At 42.5% G+C, this 22481-nt stretch overlaps 1 protein-coding gene across 5 annotated transcripts in view; it reads left to right on the top strand.

Moving 5' to 3' along the window:
- The window catches only part of gsna (gelsolin a), a 65824-nt gene extending 50464 nt beyond the window's left edge, over positions 1-15360 (top strand). For all 5 annotated transcript variants that reach the window (XM_069887399.1, XM_069887435.1, XM_069887428.1 and 2 more), the window contains 5 exons: positions 2641-2815; positions 3313-3434; positions 6396-6473; positions 8323-8383; positions 14994-15360. In XM_069887399.1, coding sequence (XP_069743500.1) covers positions 2641-2815; positions 3313-3434; positions 6396-6473; positions 8323-8383; positions 14994-15166 — 609 coding nt within the window. In that variant the 3' untranslated portion in view covers positions 15167-15360. The remainder of the gene's footprint in view (positions 1-2640; positions 2816-3312; positions 3435-6395; positions 6474-8322; positions 8384-14993) is intronic.
- Positions 15361-22481: the final 7121 nt, after the last annotated feature.

Raw genomic sequence — 22481 nt, 5'->3', positions numbered from 1 at the left:
CTGGTTCCCATGTGGACACCAGCCCAACCCTGTTAGCTTAGCATCAAATTGATGTCTGATAGGGTTCAGATGGTGTGATGGTTCAAATGTTCGAGTGGACTAGAGCTCTGAATGTAGCTCAGGCTGTTGCATAAATCAACTTCTCTTCCATCAACTCCATCTTCACCTCCCACTGCCTTAAGAGTACCAGTGTATTAAAGGGCACATCCCACTCTGGTCACTCCCTTTCTTCATCCCCTTCCCTTCCTCAGGCAGAAGATATATAAGCTAGTTTGAAAACTGTGCACTCCACCCAATTCAAAGACCATTTCTTTCCTGTTTTTTGTTTTCAGACACTTGAATAAACCCAGATGATGTGTTCTTTGTTGAACAGTACTTTTTCTCTCTGACACAATATCTACCTGCACTGTGCAGAGGTTGACTTGCCTGTATAGCAGGAAACAAACTTGTTTTTACTGTGCCCTGATACACATAACAACAAACAATTCAGTTCTTCTGAATGAATCTTGCACTATACTGTGATGTTTGCACTATTTGTAGAAGAATCTTGCCTGGTGTCCAATCTCGCCTCCATCAGCATCACTGAAGGGATTTGTCTCACAACTGAATTCTTCTCTGTACAAGCTTCCTGTGTGTACATTGGATACAATGTTTATTCAGTAGTTTAAATTACTCTAGGGGGTCCTGAAAGGTAAGAAATATTTACAGGTCTTTATCCTTGGATGCCTAACCTTGTCCATCCTCAGGTGTTACTCCTGGTGTGAACCAATCAGCTGACCACAAGGTCCCCCAACAGAAAACATGTTGAAATCTCATCATTGCCGCTTTCCCTTCTGTCCACTGTATGGATATCCCCATCTCTTCCCCAAGCCCCAGATTCACCTCTGCTTTGTTGGAATTGTGTGTGCGGGCATTTAATCCAAACCATGGCCATTGCCGTGCCCTGCTTATGATCCCCTATGGAGGGGCACTTCCTCCTGTTTGGGGCACTGAGAAAAAGTTGTTGTCTTGGAGCAAGTTATTTATTTGTGTTCATTTTTTTCTCCCCCAATAAAAGTTGAAAGAAAAGACATCAAACTATGGTGCCATGTTTGGGAGATTTCAGCCTGTTACAGGTTATAGCATATTTTATAGTATATTTAAATATGTTTTTAAAAGAGATTGTGGGGGGTGGGGGGTTTAATATAGGTCACTTCACAAACAGATATTTACAATTTACATCTCATTTAAAATGCAAGAGCTTTGCTGAAGCCAGGCATTCAGGCACCAGTGGTTTTGCAAGACAATGAAACTGCTTTGGAAGGAACTTCAGAAGAAGGTGCAAATGGAACAAAGTCCAGGCTCAAGTGCTGATAAAGATCTTTCAAGGATTGGATTTGGAGCCTTGGAAGGGGTTCTGGTTTTTATGATCAGAGGAAGGAACAAACCGGTTTCTTCTCTGAGTAAGGGAGAGAAGTCGGTTCTGCAATTGAGGCTTCAACATGGTAAGCTGGCAGGCTTGTTGAAAACCCCATTTTGAAGACTGGTTGTGAGTTCAGCCTGTTGTAAACCCTTGCAGTCCTTACAAGAGGAAATGGCTGGCTAGAGTGTTTCTCCTCAAATAAGGTGAACAAGAGGAACTCTGGTGACCGATGACCTGGAAGAAGAGATTACCATTTGGGAAACCCAATGTGGGGCAGGTTTCTTCGGCAGAACACTGAAGTGACTGATTGGAGGGAATCAGTCACTTCAGTGTCCAACGAGCAACAAACCTATCTCCGAAACCAACAAGAACCTTCCTGAGTGGTAACCGTTTACTTCTCAGCCTGGTGAAAATTCATAAATGTTAAATTCTGTGCACAGTATAAGAATTGCCTGTCAGTGGTGAACTTAGAGAAGTGAATGACTGGACTATTAAAGCAAAGAACTTTCCCGAACATAAACACATTACATACACTTGCACTTAGAATTAGAAGGGGGTTATGTTAATAGTAATAAGTTAAAGTTTGAACCTGTTTTTATGTTTAAAGAAAATTAAAAGTAACTTTTGTTTAAATAACCATTTGTCTTGATGAATTTCTATTGCTGCTGGATTTTTGGGCTCCTCTGGGCTCGTAACAAGCACAATAAATACTTATAGATACAGTTTATCTATATTCCTCAAGGTGACTCAGGGTTATTAACCGGCTGTAAATTGGAAGTTAATCTCCAGGATATCACTGATTGAGCGACTCAAGGTTATTGCTTGAGTTCTACTTTCCATTGAACGCAAGTGGGTCATAGTTGTCCATTCATGCAGTGAGGCATGTCCTCCGCTGGAGGAGCAGGAACCCAGTCAAAGGTGATTGGCACTTGGATCTTGCTTTGTGAGTTTGTGGTTTTTTTTTTAAAACCTCAGAAGGGAAGGATTTGTAGTCTAGTGTAATAGTTACTTTATCTTTTTCAATTAGCCATATGTTGTAATTATTTAAGTGTTTACGAATTTGTACGTTTTATTTGTATGATTTCTGTATTTTCCTTATATCTGATTAATAGCTTCTACTTGTGTACTCTTTCTGTAAAAATCCAATAAAAATATTGAAAAAGACAGGTGTCTCAGGAAATGTGTGCGTGGGCTGGGTTGGGGCTGATTGCCATGACTGACTTCAGTTTCCCCTACAGGTCGACGCTACTGCCTCCAACCTGAATTCCAATGATGTTTTTGTCCTGAAGACTCCTGCTTTCTCCCTCATGTGGGTCGGTCAGGGAGCCACGGACATGGAGAAACAGGGGGCTCAGCAGCTCCTCGACATCCTAGGCGTGGATGTGTCTGAAATAGCTGAGGGCAGCGAGACAGGTAAGGTGCAGGCAAACTGGGCCTACTGCTGGCTCCACCATTGACGGTTACCGTGCTGTGGTCCTCACCCCACCTTTAAGAATATAGATACTGGTGGTGATTGGTTTGTTTTGAGGCTCAATAAGGTGAATTAACTTTCTGTAAGCAGAACATCCAGGCTGTTTTATATTTGTATGTAAGTATAATATAGGAGCAGAAATAGGGTTTTAAGGCCTTTTAACAGATATTGCCATGAATACTGCTACTGGTCCAACTCTTGTATTCTCTCAGCCACATGTCCATCAGTTTTCAATCTTGGCTCTGAAACTGCTTGTCAACAGGATAATCCAGTGGCCTCAGAGCTGGGGATTCTAAAATCTCGACCTTTCTCCATCACTAATGACCAACCCCTAGCTTGTGGGTGCGTCTTCCCCAGGAAGTGGTTGAGGCTGTTTGAGTGCCTCTTTTTCTCCCTCTCTCACCGTTTTATATTCCTGGTGTTTTTCTTTTGACGGCAGATGAATTTTGGGATACTTTAGGAGGGAAAGCAGATTATCGCACATCGCCACGACTACAGAACAAATTGGATGTCCATCCTCCTCGTCTCTTTGCCTGTTCTAACAAAACTGGCCATTTCATTGTAAGTTTGACCTGCGTTGCTCCTTTTGGGGGTTCTGTGAATTCTGTGTCTGCTGTAAGAGTCAATACTGAGGACCGAGAACATCACTGGGGTCTCCCTTCCCTCTTTTGTTGACATTCACCAGGAGCTTTGCTTAAAGAATTATTGAGGACCCTTCCATCCTGCACACAGTATCTCTAACCCACTACCCTCAAGAAGGAGGTACAGGAGCATCAAAATCTGGACTGCCAGGCTGGGAAATAGCTTCTTCCCACAGGTTGTGAGATTGAATGGTATCCTGTAACCGAATAAATAATCCCAAAATATTTATTTTGTTTTATCTTTATCTGGATATGTAATTATTGTGTGTGTGTGTGTGTACACTGTGATCGAGAGAAATGTTATTTCATCTGGTTATATACTTAAAGTCAGATGATAATAACCAATTTTTTAAAAAAAACTAAGCAACTGATATTAAGCAGGCAGCAGGACTGGTGCAGAGTCTAGTGTGTGAGGGTTCACTGAGGGGAGTAATGAACCTCTCCACTGAGGCGCTCTGACTTGGATGGGAAATTTTAATCTGAATGGCTCAAATGAACGGGAGTGTAAATTAGAAGAGAACTCGAAAGAAATTGTGGAAAGTAAATTTTCACTCTATTTCCATTCAGTGTTCAATAAATCTCTGATTATCCATTATCCAACTATTTGGTTCAGTATCAAAATCACTGGGTTATGTTTTGTCCACTCCCTGAGGCTCCAGGTACCTGCTTCCCTTTAAACTTCTCATGTTCACTGGGAATAGTTAAACTCTGCCTCTTGGAACTTGGTGCGAGAGGTGAGCCCAGTGTGATAAGCTGATGCCAGTAGAGAGTCGTATTTGGATATGTTTACTGTTCTTTAAATAAGTGTTGTCTACATCTCTTGTCTGTCTTCTCATGTCATATTTATGGAACAAGTAAAAACAGCTGCTTGAGGAATTGAAAATGAGCAGCTGTCCATGTCGAACCCTTGTTCGGGTTCTCTTCACAGACGCTGCCTGATCTGTTGAGCATTTTCTGTTTTTATTTCTGATGTGCAGCCCCAAAGAGTCTTGACTAATATAGTAGTCAATTGCTTTTAATAGTGGTTCTCTCAATTTGACAATTGAGGATTTGAAAATTTGATTGAAAGTTTATTTTGGATACTAACATGTAATTAGCGGATACTTTCAGTTTCACCTTCATGTTGGGTAGAAACTGATACCCAGTGTTTTTTTTAAAAAAAACTGCCTTGTGAAGTCATTGGCCCTAATGAGAGCTTGGCTGAGGAGGGATATCAGACTCCCAGCTATCGTTGTCCCATGCTGTATGATTGAATCCATACTTGGTTCAGAAACTTAGAACATTCTCCTCCACCCATCTAATCTGTCCAAACTATTTATCCAACCTAGTCCCATTGACCTGGACCATCCCCTTCCATGCACCTATCCAAACTCTTAAATGTTGAAATCGAGCCCACTTCCAATACCTGTGCTGGCAGCTTTTTCCACACTCAATGAAGAAGTTATAAACATAAGAAATAGGAGCAGGAGTAGGCCATCAGCCTGCTCCACCATTCAATGAGGTCATGGGTGATCTGATTATAGGCTCATCACCATCTGCCTGCCTTTTCCTCATATCCCTTAATTTCCCCTACTTTGTAAAATTCTATCCAACCTTGTCCTAAATATATTTACTGAGGTCGCCATCACTGCTTCAATGGGCAGCGAATTCCATAGGTCTACCACAGTCTAGGAAAAGCAGCTCCTCCTCCTCTTGGTCCTAAATCTACTACCTTGAATCTTGAGGCTATGTTCCCTAGTTCTGAACTTCCTTACCAATGGAGACATCTTGCCTACCTCTATCTAATCTATACCTTTCATAATTTTATGTTACTATAAGATCCCTCTCATTCTTCTAAATTGCAGTGAGTATAGTCCCAGATGTATCAATCTCTCCTCATAGGCTAACCCGAGAATCAACCTGGTGAACCTCCTCTGCACTGCCTCCAAAGCCATTGCATCCTTCCTCAAGTAAGGAACCTTGTGTTCCCTTTAAACGTTTTACCTTTCACCCTTAACCCATGACCTCTAGTTTGTGTCTCTCCCAACCTCAGTGGAAAAAGCCTCCTTGCATTTACCTTATCTACACATCTCGATTTTTCTATTCAAGAAGAGTTTTGTAAGTGATTTGTGAATGTTGTTGCGTATTGGTGTTAGTTTGAGGCCGGGGGTTTAAATTCCTCTCCTGTTGGAATAAAGTGGGTGTATTTGGAACTTGCCTGACAATTCAACAATTGCAGCAAATAAATTTGAAGTGACTTTGATCAATGAATTTGAAGGGAACAGGAATTGTGTCGTAATGGAGGATCTGACATGTGCTGGAAGAACTCGGTAGCTCAGGATAGCCCTGATGTAAAATCTCGGCCTGAAGAGTTGACTATTGACTGCCCTCCCCCCCCCCCCCCCCCCACCCCAGAAGTCAGCTGATATGCTGAGTTTCTTCTGCAATTTTTGTTCCCAATGTCTGCAGTCTCTTGTGCTCTCTGGTGGTGGTGCCAGCAGTCTCACCCTGTGTATCTGCTTGAAGTTTATTGACCAGTACAGTAAAACCCTTGATATCTGGCATCTATAGGGATTGTTAGATGCAGAGAAGTGAATTTTCTGGTGAATGCATGCTGATTTTAAATTTCCATATTTTAACTTTATGACCACATACAGTAAAACTGCTTTTATCTGGAATTCGAGCAACTGCTGGCTGCTCCAGGTTGCCAGTTGCTTGAATTCCAGATAAAAGCAGCTTTACTGTATATGGGCATAAGGTTATCCCATGTGATATAATACAGTAATACACTTGAGGATGGTCTTTCCATTAGAGGAGTGCAAGAAGCTTTAGACAGCAGTGGAAAAACATCTGTGCTTGATTGGCCTGTAACATCTCACCCGATTTTTGTTTGCTCCCTCAGATCGAGGAGGTTCCTGGTGAGCAGACCCAGGATGACTTGGCCACTGATGATGTCATGATTCTTGATACGTGGGACCAGGTGAGTTTCACTGTTGATTCTTGAGGCGCATTTGTTCCCCATGTGGGACAGAGTTTGAAAGTGCCCCCATCTGGAAGTGAGTGGACTTGCTTTGAGGAGGAGGTGCACCAACATTGGAATGGGAATGAACAGGATCTGATCTATACTCACCAACAAAGCTGTTGCAAGCTATTTGTGCAAGACATTTTGGAAACCAACGTGGAAGGAGCTGTATTTGCATCAGAACTTGGCAGTGAATCTGAGAACTTGGTTTAAATAGTTTTTACATCAAAAGATCTTCTGTTTGCAAGTTCAGTGGGCTGTAGAATTTGTATCAGTGTATCCACTGCCATGTTTTCTATCCCTTAAATATGATTCGAGGGTGGGGCATTTTGGCTGTGGGGATTCTTCTCATTGGTTAAGGTTGAGATCCTGACTTGAAGATGGAGGTAATTGTCCAATGGAGGATGTTGGGGAAGAAACCTCTCATTCGAACGAGCTGCCTACAGGGCTGGTAGAAATGGAAGTTGCCAGTATCAAAAGGTTTTGGAGGGTACTTGAGAGAGGACCTTTGGGGAGGAGTGGGTGATGAGGGCTGCTCTCCTTGGAGCCTTTGTAGTATTGGGATGGTGATTTGATATATAGTGGTGTCACATGATATCACAAGCCCACTAAATAGAAATAATTTGGGAAAGACATACAATAATAGAACCTTACTACTGTCCGTTTAAAGCTGGCTCACAAATGAAATGACCCTGTGTTTTTTGCAATGCTGTGTTAGAATTAGAATTTATTGAACATGTGATGAAATTTTTTTTGCAGCAGTATCACAGTGCAAATACTGCTAAAAATTACATTTAAAAAATAAGTAAATCCGTGCAAAAATAAGAGAAAGCGAAGTAATATCTGTGGTTCATTTTCCATTCAGAAATCTGATGGTAGAGGGGAAGATGATGTCTTTGTGCCACTGGGTGTTTGCTTACAGGCTCCTGGACCACCTCAATGGTAGCAGTGAGAAGAGGGCATGGCCTGGGTGGTGAGGGTCCTTGAGGATTGAGGTTGCTTTCTTAAGACACTGGCTCTTGTAGATGTCCTCGATGGAGTGCAAACCGATGCGTGTGATGGCGCTGATGGAGTTCACCACCCTCTGTAATCTTTTCCTGTTCCTTTTGGAAGGGGTTTGTATCCTAATTTAGAACTGCATTTTCACATTGAAGTGATGCAGATAATTGACGCTGTACTTGGCTGCAACAACATCTTGGTTAAACATCCAGCAAAGAAGTCAGGGAGTTACACTGAAAAGTCTGCAGAAGCTATGATTGTAGGGCTTAAGGTTCTCAATTTTTTTTTCACTCACATACCACCTTAAGTAATCCCTATGCCTTAGGTGCTCTGTGATTAGTAAGGGATGGCTTAAGGTGGTATGTGGGTGGAAAGAAAAAGTTTGAAAACCATTGTTTTAATCGTCCCTAAATGGTTCATTATGTGCATGGTTTCATAACTCCAAAGGAAATGGGCCAATGACCATTTTTCTCAAGCAAAATATCTCAGTAACAATTGGGTCTAGAGCAGTGATTCTCATCCTTCCCTTCCCACTCACATACTACCTTAAGCCATCCCTTACTAATCACAGAGCACTGATGGGATAGGGATGACTTAAAGTGATGTGTGAGTGGAAAGAAAAAGGTTGAGAACCATTGTTGTAGTGCACAACACACAAGGGCTGGAGAAACTCTGTATTGCACAAAATTGGATAGACCAGGCTGTACTGTCTGCATTTTATTTTGAGTTGGTCTGTCTGGAGTAGGTATGGGGCTGCAGGAGTCTCCCTGATTTAGTTGTAATCTCCTCTCTGCTCTCCTGTCTCCAGGTCTTCGTCTGGATCGGTAAGGATGCACACGAGGAGGAAAAGACCGAGGCCCTGACGTCAGGTGAGGACTCCACCTTTGACTCCAGTTTGCTTTTCCATCCTCCTTTTGTCATTGTCCTTCTGGAGAGATTGACTTAGTGTGTGGTGATGGTCACTGTGGGGAAGGTGGCGGGCATTGGGGAATGAGGTGTCTATCAGCACTGAACACTCAATGCCATGGAGGAGAAATCCAGGAGTCTAATCACTGGCTCTGCTGCCCTTGGGAATGTGCAGCCACTTCCAACATTTTAATAATCCAGGGATTTGCATTTACTCAGTGGAATTTGCAAATTCCCCTGTGACTGCATGGGTTTCCTCTCGATGATCTGGCTTCTTCCCAAATCCTAAAGATGTGTTGGCACTATAAATTTATTATTAGTGTGTGTGTGTGTGTGTGTGTGTGTGTGTGTGTGTGTGTAGTGATCAGTTGGATGTTCTTCCATCACTGATTGGGATACCGTCGAAGTGATGCCTGGCTGAAATGGGTTTTGTGCCTGCCCAGTTGAAATATCTGCATGGTGGGGGCCTTTATTTCATCCCAGGAGTGAGGGGAGAGCTGTTCCGAACTTCTTAGTATGATGGTTCTAGCCTGAATCTTGCCGTCTGTAAGTATGAAGAAAATGATCCCTCTGCAAAAAGCAAACAGGATGGGCAGGCTGTTGAGTGGGTGAGACTAAACAGGATGTGGTTCACATCCGATGGACTGCGTGGCTCCATCCTGTGATACTCTATTCTGAGCAGAAGCAATGTCCGGGAAGGAGCCTTCTGTGTGGATGCATCCAACCCTCAGAAATCCACTGGCGTTTAACCAGTGATGTGTGTCCATGATAGACCTGAGGGAGGATTTCCGAACAATGGCTGTGTTTTGGTGGGCATGAAAGCTATGAAACCTTTGTAAAACCTATGGCAGAAGTGATGGGAAATGCATACATACTATTATATCTCCACAGACTTGTTGGAATCCACTGAGTTTGAGTTGATTTTTTTTTCTCTCTCTCCATTTGTCTTGTGTTATTTCCTTCAAAATAAGACTCCATTTCAGTCTATGATGGTACACAATAAAGCTGTTTGCCCTATAATCTCAATCTCTCTCACACTGATGTATGCCCACTGCCATTAACATCAGGGGTAATTTAGTGGTAATTAAACAACCAATGTTTCATGGGGAGATGGGAGGAAATTTGTGTAGACACAGGAAAAATGTGCACCTTCCACATATTGGAATAAAAGTTGGGATTAAATCTGGGTCATGGGAGCTGTGAGAGAGCACTCCACTTTATTTTGTTATTGTACTCCCTGCTGTGTGAAGTACAAGTTGACTTGCCTGGATAGCACCCACAGTAAAGCTTTTCACTCTCTCTCTCTCCATACAGCACAACATTGTATGTTAAATGTAAGCCATTGAAACAGCTTCAGTGGCTCCTGCAGCTTCTGGTAGTTTAACACTCTATTACATCAAGGACCTGGGTTCAAATCCGGTGCAGTTTGTAGCGAGTTTGTACGTTCTCTCTGTGATCTGCGTGGGCTTTCTCTGGGCGTTCTCATTTCCTCCCAGCCTCCAAAATGTAGAGGATTGATTGAGTAATTGGGAAGGCACAGTTTTCATCAATCTTCTACCCCATGTGGCATCATTAAAATTTGAAAAGGATTGATTTTTTTTTTAGTTTTCCAAGCAACCTGAAAGATTCTTTCTTGCTGTAGTGTATTTGAGTTCTCTGATTTGACTGCAAATATCAAGTGCAGAATGAGCGCCAACTCAAAGCTCCATCAGACGCAGTCGATTTTATTTGGGTTCTAGAGATGTGTACAGTATTGACACTTGGGAGAGGGTGCTGAGATAGCCTCCTCCCTTGTTATTGAACTCAAGTGTTCAATGTTAGGGTGGCTGAGATTTTTATCGAACTGGATGATCTGGCAGATGTGGGTAAATGTATCATTTTGTACTGAACAGCATCTGTGTTCTGACACTTCAGTAGTTTTGCTTTTAAACAGAGATTGAATTGGCCAGAGAGACTGGTGAATTTTTAGGTGGGTTTTAAATGCTTTTAGATACTGGAAATGAACTGTGATAGGGTTTGATGGCCATCGATTCTGAATAGGATCAAAAGTGAATAAATGACACATTTGGCACTGAAAATGAATGCAACTTGTTTTGGCAGCAGGTGGTTTTTGAGCAGGATATAAGGTTTGCCACTGGGCTGCACAGAGATGGAATGCCAGAGCATACTCTTCACCTCCACTTCATTGTGGTGTAGCAGATCACTGCTACTGGAGATGTCTTAATGTGTGAACTTGGCCTTTTTCATAATATAGTGATTGTAGATGACTGGTAGTTGTCGTTTTTAAATTATTGATGTTTTGTGGCTTTGGTTTTAGTTGTTGATTTGGGGTCACCAGTGCAGCTTGGCATTTATCTCATCGGAATGATTAGCACCCTGCAGCGTAGCTCAGAGAGGTTCCTTTACATTTGCACATTAACATTGCTGATTTGTTTTCCATTTTTATTGAGATTAATACCATGGAATTGATGATCCTGTAAGCATTACTGTGATGGGTTAATGCTCTATTGCCCAGTGTGATATTGGGCCCAACCAATCCTAGATCTGTTGGAGCAGCTTCTTTTTTCTCTTGCTGTAAACCTTGGTGTACAGTGGCCATGTTGTTGTCCCTGTAATTCTCATCCCAGTGGGTGATGAGGCTGACAATTTATTTTTTTCATCCGTCAATGTGGCCATTGGTTCTTCATAGAATGTCTTCCTAGACCTAGACCATTGTGACCGACGTTTTGAAGGATATCAGCAATTTGGGTCTTTGCAGCAATCTGGTGTCATGGCCACTGCTTTGTGTTTAAATTGAATTTTAATTGAGAGGTGCAGGGTTAACCAACTAATTACTGTCTCTGACTTCTAGAACAACAATAGTTGGTGTGTTCCAAGTACCTTATATAAAAATAATTGTCAATGCCTATTGCCCATTTCCTTTTGGGGGGGGGGGGGGGAGGAAGGGGGCATAAAGTTGTGGATTATTTGACAGGCTTTGGACCTTGGGCACTGGTGTAGACAGGGATTGCTAGGAGTGTGTTGTATGTTCGATCCTCGCTGCAAACCAGTCATTATCATTGCAGAAGGACCCCCTGCAGTTTTGTGGGGATTTTTGTTTCTGTTTTAATTCCCTAAATTTCACTTGGGGAATTTGAAGAATTTGGCAACAACTTTTGTACCAGTTAATTTGCATTCACTTTAAGAATGGCAGCTGAAGGACTCCCCAATCCCACCTCTGGGTTCTGTTCCTTTAACAAAAGTAACAAACTCTGGTTTATTCAATAACATTACATTAAACCTCTATCTAAACGACGGACGTACTACCTCCGAACTTTTACAGGAAAAAAGTAATAATGAATGATCTGATATAACTCTACTTTTATATTCAGCTCGTAATACTCTACCTTGTAAATGTGATGATACAAAAATAAATCAATTCTAGAAAACGAATCATGGCTCGAAGAATAAAAAGAGAAATCTTTCTCTGTAGGATTAACTTTTCTCCAAATATCCACCTAATTTAAATCTTTCATTAAGGCATTAATTTGTGTTTCCATCTTTGATTTCCTTGTACTTTTTGGATTTCTGTCCAGTAAAGGGTCAAGAACACAGTTAAAATCACCACCAACTAAAACATTTTCATTAGTTTGAGTTAACAATAAAAAAGCTTCTGAAATAAACCGCTCATCATCTATATTAGGGGCATAAAGATTCAACAAAGTCCAAGATTCAGCAAAAATTTTACAGCTCACTCTTAATACTCTGCCAGCATACCCCTCTGAAGATTCCAATTCAAATGGGAAATTTTTATGAATCAAAATCGCTACTCCTCTTGCCTTAAAATTAACAGAAGAAGAAAAAACATGACCAACCCAATCTCGTTTCAATTTCAGATGTTCTTTCTCAGTCAAATGTGTTTCTTCTAAAAAAGCAATATCAATTTTCATTTTTTAATATAAGCCAATATAACCCCTGCACATTAAAAGTTGCAAAATTCAATTTAGACATCTTTTTAAACTACTAATATATTTACACACTACAAAATAATGCTCCCCTCTATAATACTTCCAAAAAAGAAAAATCCCCTCAAAATTTTTTTTAAAAACCACCCAAAGGTCGTAATACCCTAAAAATCTGGGTGTGGTGAACCCACTAGCGGCAGATGACTATCAAAGTTTTCAGTGTCATCCACCCCCCCCCCCGCCCCAGCCAGATACATATTTATTATTTAATCAAACACAATCGAATATAATCCATATATTCAGCCCAATGATTCCAAGCCCAACGACTGCTCCGGATCTTCAACATCAAGAAGATTTTGTGTCAACTCTTCTTTCTTTCCATTCTTTCCATTCCCATGTCCATTTCCATTTACTCTCCTCTTAGGAGATAACGGAGGAGAACACCCATTTCTTCGCAATTCCGGCAAAGAATTAGCAAAAACCAAAGATTCATGATCATTCTCAAAAAATTGAGATTGAAAATTTCCATAGAAAACATTCAAAATTGCAGGATAACGAAAAGCAAACTTGTAGCCTTTTCGCCACAAAACCTCTTTAGCTGTATTGAATTCTCGTCGTCTTCTAATAACCTCTTGACTCAAATCAGCATTAAAAAACACTATTATGTTGAACCATTAATGGAGATCAATTCTGCCTTGCATTCTGCACTGCTGTACATAAAATCATTTCTCGAACTTGATATTTTAAACAACTCTCGGTGTTTGTCCTGGAAGTGGTCTTCTTCTCAGAGCTCTGTGAGGCCTATCCAATTCCAAACCTTAAGGGAAAAGTTCTTTACCCAGCACCTCTGGGATCCAGTGCTTGAAAGATTTTATAGGGTCAGCACCTTCAATGTCCTCTGGGAGACCAACTATTTTCACATTATTCCTTCGACTTTGATTTTCCAATGAATCAATCTTCTTCATTAAATCTCTTTTCTGAATCCCCAAATCTACAAAAGAACCTTCCACTTTTTCCATTTTTTCTCTATTACGTTCTACCTGAGTTTGACACTCAGAGAAAGGTTTCAATTTTCTTAAAATTATCTTGCACAGCATCAACTGATTTTATACATTTATTAATATCACTTTTAACTACAGTCATTTCCTGTTTCACAGTTGACATTTCATCACACAAAGTATTCATTTTTATTTTCATCTCCATAAATCCTTGATTCATTTGAATTGATATTTGTTTTGACATATTATGCATTTGTCAAGCAATCCCTTCCAAAACAGTAAAGACTAAATCCAGTCCAGATTCCACTTACATTTTTTGAGATCCACCTTCTTTAACTGCAAGCTCCTCCTGGACGAATTCTAATAAGGTAAGTTCCTCTTCTTCCTCAATCATCGTAGGTCCTTTGGCTGAACGGCTGCGGATCTGGACACCCAATGCCGGCACCCCGACCTCTTTGGGACGGCGGCATTCGGGCTCCCCCACAGCCCAGACTTTCTCCAGCAGCTCTCGGACCCGCGATCCCCCACGCAGGCCAGGCAAAGCCATCGGACGTGCAGAAGTGTCCTCCGACGCTACACTGCGTGTCACTGGGCAGCCCAGCGAGTTCGCGGGTACCCTTATTGGCCATGCCGCCTGCGCTCACGGCTTCACGTGAACGCGGGTCGGCAACGGCCGAGCTCACCAATGTGCCGGCGCCATCTTGCGGATGCAGGATCAGCGCCGGAGTCAGACTCGAACGGGCTGGAGTCCTTTGAGGTTTGGAGACTCCCAGCGACGAATCCGTGGGGTCAGCTATGCAGGTAGGCCTCAATTCTTCTGCACTTTTATATGGTAGTTTTTTCTGAAACGGAGGTTTCAGTTTTTTCACATTGGATGCCATCATAAAGCACGGTTATTTAAATAACCGTAAATCTTATTTTTAACCACTTTTATACTATTGAAAAAGCAGGTATTTAATCATCTAGCTGGGGAGAAGTGGAATACACATCTTTCTTCTATGCCATCTTGCCACACCCCCCTCTGGGTTCTGTTCCTATTGTAATTTCAAACTCCATTTGAGGATATTGTTTGCAGTAATGTGAAAGAGTTTTTAAATTCTGTTGTGTCCCCATGTACAGGAATTGGGCATTTTGAGTGAGCGTCAGCAGGGTTTTTGTGGTCACTTTAATACAAGCTTTGTAGCATAAAATCTGTTATGATGGAGACGAGTGCAAACTTGAGTTGATGGTTCATCATTCACTGGAACCAAGATTAATGATGTGGTCAAATGCACCATTTAACATTGTAGATTGGCTTGGGCTAGCTTTAGCATGCCTGTTCCAAGGTTTGAATTTTGAAGTGAATTGAGGTTTAAATTTGAAACTTTTTGATTCAAATTGCTACAATTAAATCATGATGGAGAACACCATCTACAGAAGTTTGCAACAGCTGATAAATCCAGAAGCTCAACTCTGTGAAGTGGAGGTGAAGAGTATGCTCTTACAATCCATCTCTAAATGATCAGTCACCCCCTTGTTTCAGTGAAGTTGGTGCTCCTCTCCAGGAGCTACATCCCTGTTATCTCTTCCATGCTGAGTAGTATTGATGTGAAATGTGTTTGGTAACTGTCTTTCTTGTTTTAACTTTCTAGCCAAAGCGTATATCGAGACTGACCCAGCCAACAGGGACAAGCGGACACCAATTATCATTGTCAAGCAGGACTTCGAACCACCCACATTTACTGGCTGGTTCCTGGGATGGGATAACGATTATTGGAGTGTTGATCCCCTCCAGCGGTCCATGGCTGACCTTGAGGTGGCATAAACTACTGGGCATGTTGCCCGTGGATTGCACTTTCCTTCTCGCTTTACGGGGCTTTGTAGAAATGGCTCCTTCAGCAACGAGCACTGCTGACACCTCCATGTGATTTTCTTTTTTGTTGTGCAATGTTTAGGACATGCATTGTCACTTGTTTAACGGTGTAGTGAGCTTCCCAAATAAAGGTTGACATGTCTGGAGCAGAGTGGGGTCTTTTTTCTGTTGGATTAATTTGAACTTGGTGTTAGTTTTCACTAAAACAAGAATGCAGCTTCTATCACCTGTGACATCCAAAAACACATTCTGGCCAATCAAGTTGAGTATTAGTGGTGTCAATCAAGAAATCTGGCAGCCAATATGTGAACAGAAAGCTCCCATAAATGATTGGTTGAATGATGACTATGGAAGCACATAGTTTTGGGATGTCTCGCTACTATGACTTTATATATAAAAATAAGTTTTTAAAAACAATATATAGTCACTGAATGAGACTACCAATTATCACAAACTAACACAAGTTGATGAAATGATTTTTTTGGTCCTTTTCAAGGGATAAATCTTCACATTGTGGTGGGGAAACAGCAATGGAGTTGAAGATACTAGCCCAGGATTTGCTATTGTCTCTGAGCAGATTCTGAAACTGAAGGCAAGAGGGTTAGCTACCAAGCAGCACCTGACACCATTCAAAGAAGCAGAAATTAGTGGGAAGATGGAGAACTGGGAAGTTTTTAAAAACTAGAGATTGTGGAGGCATTGGTAAAGAATCTGGCATGGTTGTGGTGGACGGGCGGATCACAAATGTCACTCCGCTGTTTAATAAGGGAGAAAGGCAGTAGAAAGGAAATTGTAGACCTATTAGCCTGACATTAGTGCTGGAGTCGATTGAAAGATGAGTTTAGGGAATACCTGGAGGTGCATGAAAAGATGGGCCCAAGTCAGCAAGGTTTCCTTAAAGGAAAATCATGCCTGATAAACCTATTGTAAATGTTTTTGTAAAGATCTCAAGTAGGACAGACAGGGTAGATGCAGTGGATGTTGTGTATTTGGACTTTCAAAAGGCCTTCAACAAGGTGTCACACATAAGGCTGTTGAACAAGATGAGAGCCCAGGGAATTACAGGAAGGATACTCGCATAACCAGAGCATTGGCTGGTCAGAAAGGAAACAGTAAAAGGGATCCTGTTCTGATTGGCTACCAGTTACCAATGGTGTTCCGCAGGGATCAGTGTTGTGTCTGCTCTTTTTAACGTTGAATCTAAATGATTTGGATTAGGGAATAGATGGCTTTGTGGCTAAATTTTCAGATGATGCCAAAATTGTGTGGTAGAGGAGGTGGGTGCTGAGGACAATGAAAGGTTGCAGAGAGACTGATAGATTAGGAGAATGGGCAAAGGGGTGGCAGATGAAATATAATGTTGGCAGTGTACGGTCATGCACTTTGATAGAAGGAATAAAAGGGCAAACTATTATTTAGATGGGGGAGAAAATTCAAAATTCCGAGGTTGAGTCAGTGGTGAAGAAGGTGAATGTTTCACTTCCAGAAGGATAGCATACTAGACCAGGGATGTAGTGTTGAAACTCTATAAAGCACTGGTGAGACCTCACGAAGTAATGTGTAGTTTTTGGTGCTGTGTTACAGGTTATATTATATTTTATATATATGAATTTGTCTTTAAAAGAGATATATTGTGGGGGTTTAGTGTAGGTCACTTCACAAACAGACAGTAACACTTCACAAAAGACATCTCATTTAAAATGCAAGAGCTTTGCTGAAAGAGAGACTTCCTGTCCACAGTGTGTTTACAGAAACTTTGAAGAATGTCTATGGAGACTTCATAAATAGGTGTTAATTGGACTGATGTTGTGGAGTAAATGGACTGTTGTCTTTAAAACAACAGATGGCCAGGCAGAAACTGATTCTGGTGCCAGCAATCTGTCTGGTTGCAGTTTGCTGTTCTAAGAGGGGTAATGTGGTTTTGCAGACAGAAGGCTTCTTCAGCTGCATTCTCCGCTAAGAATGCGCCTGTAGAGGAAGCGGCCCATTGAATTGTCGTTCAGGTGGCAGCGCTAAAAGCGCAGCGCTAGCCACCTGAAAGGACAGCTGCACGGGATGCACCTCTGAGCATACTCCGGCTCCTGTCTCTTCAGGCTGTCAGGTTTGGGATGGCTGGCTGTCAGAGTTGGGATAGCTGCATGGACATCCCCACACTGATCCTATTGCTCCAGTTTCCCAACAGCCTGATATCAGTCCCCACACTGTGGCGTGGGCTGCAGGGGTTGGAGCGGGCGGTGCGGGCTGCAGGGGTTGGAGCGGGCGGTGCGGGCTGCAGGGGTTGGAGCGGGCGGTGCGGGCTGCAGGGGTTGGAGCGGGCGGTGCGGGCTGCAGGGGTTGGAGCGGGCGGTGCGGGCTGCAGGGGTTGGAGCGGGCGGTGCGGGCTGCAGGGGTTGGAGCGGGCGGTGCGGGCTGCAGGGGTTGGGGCGGGCTGCTTGGGTTGGGGTGGGCGACGCGGGATGCAGAGGTCGGGGTGGCCAGCCCAAACCGCTACAGCCCGTGCAGGCCATTCCAACTACTAATGTCCGCACCAGTCTCCCTACGGTGTGGGGACTGATATCGGGCTGTTGGGAGAGAGCAGGTCAGCGGGATCAGTGTGGGTACATCCCCGTGCTGACAGGCCACGCTGGCTGCCCCTACCCTGACGTCCCGCACCGGGGGCAGGGGCAGCTGGGAGGGGAACTGTCAGGCGCTGCCAGCTGACTGTCATCCCCTTAGCAGCCACTTTCAGATGGCTGGGGGTACCACTGTGCTGCGACGATTATCCGTCAGAGGAGGGTTACAAAGTTCGCCTCACAGGAACCTCCTGCACATTCAAGTGGCCTCCCAACAGCCGCATATTGGCATAATATGCGGCTTTATAAGTGGGGAATTTGCTAGAGAGAGAAATAAAAAGACAAAACAGAGTTTCTCTGAGAGAGTTTTGCGGTGGCTTTTGGAGGCTGCAACATGACAAGATAGGTTCTGAGTTCAGCCTGTTGAAAGCCCTTGTAGTCATTACAAAAGGAAATGGCTGGGTAGAATTTTTCTCCTGAAATAAGGGAAACAAGGAAGAAGAGGTTATCATTTGGAAAACCCATGATGGGGCAGGTTTCTTTGGCAAGACAGTGAAGTGACTGGAGGGTATCAGTTTGTGTGTGTCCAATGAGCAACAAATATCTCTCTGAAACCAACAAGAACCTTCCTGAGCAGTAACCATTTACCTTTAAACACCAGAGCCTGGTGAAGATTCATAAATGTTAAATTCTCTGCACAATGTAAGAATTGCCTGATACCGGTGAACTTGGAGAAGTGAATGACTGGACTATTAAAGCAAATAACTTTCCTGAACATGTACACATTACATACACGTGCACTTAGAATTAGAAGGGGGTTAAGTTAGGTTATGTTAATGTTAAAGTTTGATCCTATTTTAATATTTAAAGAAAATTAAATGAGTAACCATTTGTCTTGGTGAATTTCTATTGCTGCTGGGTTTTGGGGTCCCCTGGACTTGTAACAGCTATCTTTGAGAAAAGACGTGCTGGCACTGGAGAGGGTTCAGGGAAGATCTACTGGAATACTACCAGGAATGTAAGGGTTAGTATATGAGGAATATTTGCTGGTTCTTGGACTGCATTCGTTGGAGTACAGAAGGATGGGGAGGATCTCAAGGAGGCATTTCAAGTGCTGAACAGCCTGGACAGAGTAGATTTGGCAAGGATATTTCCCATGGTAGGCAAATCTAGGACAAGGGGGAAAATTTTCAGGATAAAAGGGAGTCAATTTAAAACAAATGCCGAGAATTCTCTAATCAGAGGGTCGTGAGTCTATGGAACGTTGCCACAGGCAGCTGTGGAAGTGAGATGGGTGTACTTAAGGCAGAAATTGACTGGTATTTGATCAGTTGGGGCATCAAGGGTTACAGGGAGAAAGCTGGGGAGTGGGTGGGATCACCTCTTGATTAGAATGGTGGAGCAGATGCGATGGGCTAATGGACCTAGTTCTCTTGTACCTTGTGATTCTGGCTGCGGGATAATCGTCTCCTATTTGCTTAGCTGGCCTCAGCTGTGTAGGTACCATATCCCAAACCTAATGTCAACAAGTGAGCATTGTTTAGCAAAATAATCCAAAGGTATGAGCTGGCATTCTTAGTTTTGAATCAAGTGGCTGGATGTTTTTATTTTGTGGGTCTACCTGTCAGTTAGGTGCAGTGTCCATTCTGTTGAGGGAGCACCATACTGACCCACCCTGATGATATTTTGCCTTCCCATTCCCACATGTGGTGGGCTGAGATGCTCTTGGATGGGGGAGAGGCATAGCTGAAAACCAAAACTGCAGGTGGTGCCCCATCTGAAATGAGGTGCAGGGCAGGCAGCAGCTGTGGAAAGAAACCATACCAGTCTAATGCTCTTTGTCAGGACTCCTGGTGGATCCATATTGTGTATGGAATTGAGGAAGGGGTGATTTCTAAACTCTGGCCTTCCCTTTTTAAAAAAAAACAAGTGGGTAATTGTCTGAATAACAAGGTGGGGAGAGGAACACAGGATAAAATGTAAGATAATAGGTGGATCCATGTGGAAGGGGAGGAGAAAGAAACTGAGAAATGATAGGGTGAGGGCAGAGGGACCAAGAAGGGTAAAGATCTGATAAGAGACAGAAGGGAAGGGGCTGGGGAGTCCGAAGGAAGGAGATGGGGGAGTGCCTTCTCTTTTACTTGAGATCTTTTATTGTACCAAAGATGGTACAATAACACATTGTTATTGGACACATGCAATAACACATGCAATAACCATTGTAACACAATGGTGTATTACAAACATAGGCCACTGAAACAAACACTCAGATTAGGTTCAATTTCTAAAGGTTATAGCAAGGTTTTTTCTCCTTTCTGATGGTGCATTTTTAAAATGGACCCAACTGCAGTTTTCCCATGATGTCTACACAACCTTGGCAATGCTGTCTCAGCTGGATGTCAAACAAACCTGCTTGGGTCTACAGTGACTACAGAGCCACAACAATATGGGATCTTCTTCACTGCCTTCTATGATGGGCCATCATACCACTTAAGACTGATTTTTGGGAAAAGTCACTGATATTCATATCCTGCACAGAGTTTAGGATACTTGGTGGCATTTCTCAATGGAACCAGAATGTAATAGGTTAGATATGTGGAGTGAGAAGGGAGCATCCTCCTCGCTGTTAGTCAAAGATGACGCCATGTAAAATTGGAAGATCCAGTGAGTCAGTGCTCACTTTGTGTCAAATTACAAGACTAACATGCATTTGGTTCACAAGAGTTACCCTGGCTATCCTGTTACCTGCCATTTCAATATTCTTTCATCAACCAGTAAGTCTGCACTGCATCCCCTTCATTGTGCCTCTGTCCTGCCTGCATACAGTAATCCAGATGTCATTTAAAAATAAAAATTGCAAGTGGGTATGTGGCTGAAGCAATTTCCCCACAATGAACAAGTTGACGGAGGATTGCAAATATTATTGCTGTACAACTTGACATTGTCCACAACTCAGCCACAAGTATTTTGGCTTCTTTCCACAATTTGGGCTAATCCTTGGTGATAATTGGAAAACTGTCCTGATGGCAGGTGGAGCTTCCATCTCACATTGCCAGTGACCTGGCTGAATCCTGACTTTATTTGCTGTCTGTGTGGAGTTTGCATGCTTGCATTTCCTCTTGGTGTACTTGTGGAACAGTACTCTTGGCCTAAAAGGTCAGCTCTAAACACAATGGTCAAATGAATCTAAAGCTCTGCTGCTTTACTTAGTCCATATCCCTCTATTCTCCACATATTTGTTTGTCTGTCTAGAAACCCTTTAAATGCTGCTATTGTATCTGTCGGTTCTAGGGTGACTTTTGGAGCCTTTTTTTAAAAAAATGGAACAACATGAGCTACTCTCCAATCCTCCAGCACCTCACCCATGGCTAAGGGCATTTTAAATATTTCTATAATATTTATTGTCACTTCTGCCAATAACCCTGGCAGCCCATTCCTGGGACATAGTACTTGGGTAGGGGGTAATCCTTTCCTGCACATCTCTTTTAAGCCCCCGCCACACAAATGCATACTACCCAAGATAGGTTGGGAAATGAATTGGCCATTGATTTGCCCCCAGCATGTAGGGGGGTGGGTGGGGGGGTGGGGGGGTGAGTGGGGGGAGGAATAGTTAGCTGATAGGAATGTGCAGGTGGAGATCAGTGCAGGCATTGTGTTCTTCTGAGTAGATTTAGTGTCAATGGATGTTTAATGGTAAACATAAACTTGGCAATCCAAAGTATCTGATTTGTTCCTCGCTGTCATTTGACCCTTGTTTGACTTCTACCATTTTGCTTCTACAGTGAAGACCATTACAAAATATTTGTTTAAAGCTGCAGCCAGTTCTTTGTGCTGCACTTGAATTTCTCCTATTATTTTCTCCATGGGACATTTTTTGTTCTCTATTTGAGACAATAGTAAAAACTCAGTTATATAATTACAAATATTCATTTGTGAAATATTACCCAGCCATTTCTATGGCTGATTATTTATCTTGGCAATGTTACAAATTGCTTTCAATCTAATACTGTCCTTAATCTCCCTAGTTCGTCATGAGTGAATCATTTGTCCCATTATTATTTTTCAATTGTTCACACACTCATTGAGGATGCTGATAAATTCTTTGAATGTTTGTCATTAATATCAACTGACTTCTTAAATTCTAATTCTAAATCTACTCTTAATTCACCCTTAATACCTAAATGATAATTTTGAATATTCACTTTTGATCTGATTTATAACCATAAATTTGGCATCATAATTTTGTTTTGCACAGAGTATGGTGGGTGTATGGAATGGACTGTTGGAGCAGGTGGTTGAGGCAGGAAAAATATATTGGGTCACTGTTTTCAGGTTTCTGGGTCTGCACTTTACTGAAGATCTCTCCTGGACTACCAATACCATTGCAGTAGTTAAAAAAGCCCAGCAACGACTCCATGTCCTGAGGATTCTCAGGAAAATCAAACTGCAGGAGAAATTGCTGGTGTCCTATTGCTGCGCCATCGAGAGTGTGTTAGCCTACTGCATTCTGACTGGTTTGCCAGCTGCTCGGCAGCAGACAAGAGGGACCTTCAGATGGTTAACAATATGGCTGCACACTGCCCCCTCTGAGGGATTTATACAGATCTCGCTGCCTCAGTAGCAGCCAAAATCCTGAAAGACCCCTTACCATCCTGGTCATCATCTGTTTGACCTGCTGCCCTCTGGTAGATATTTTGGGTCCATTAAATCATGGA

The sequence above is a fragment of the Narcine bancroftii genome, chromosome 1, assembly GCF_036971445.1.
Source record: "Narcine bancroftii isolate sNarBan1 chromosome 1, sNarBan1.hap1, whole genome shotgun sequence".
In the NCBI taxonomy this organism is placed as follows: Eukaryota; Metazoa; Chordata; class Chondrichthyes; order Torpediniformes; family Narcinidae; genus Narcine; species Narcine bancroftii.
Note: the sequence above shows the minus strand (reverse complement) of the source record. Positions and strands in the feature narration are given on the sequence as shown.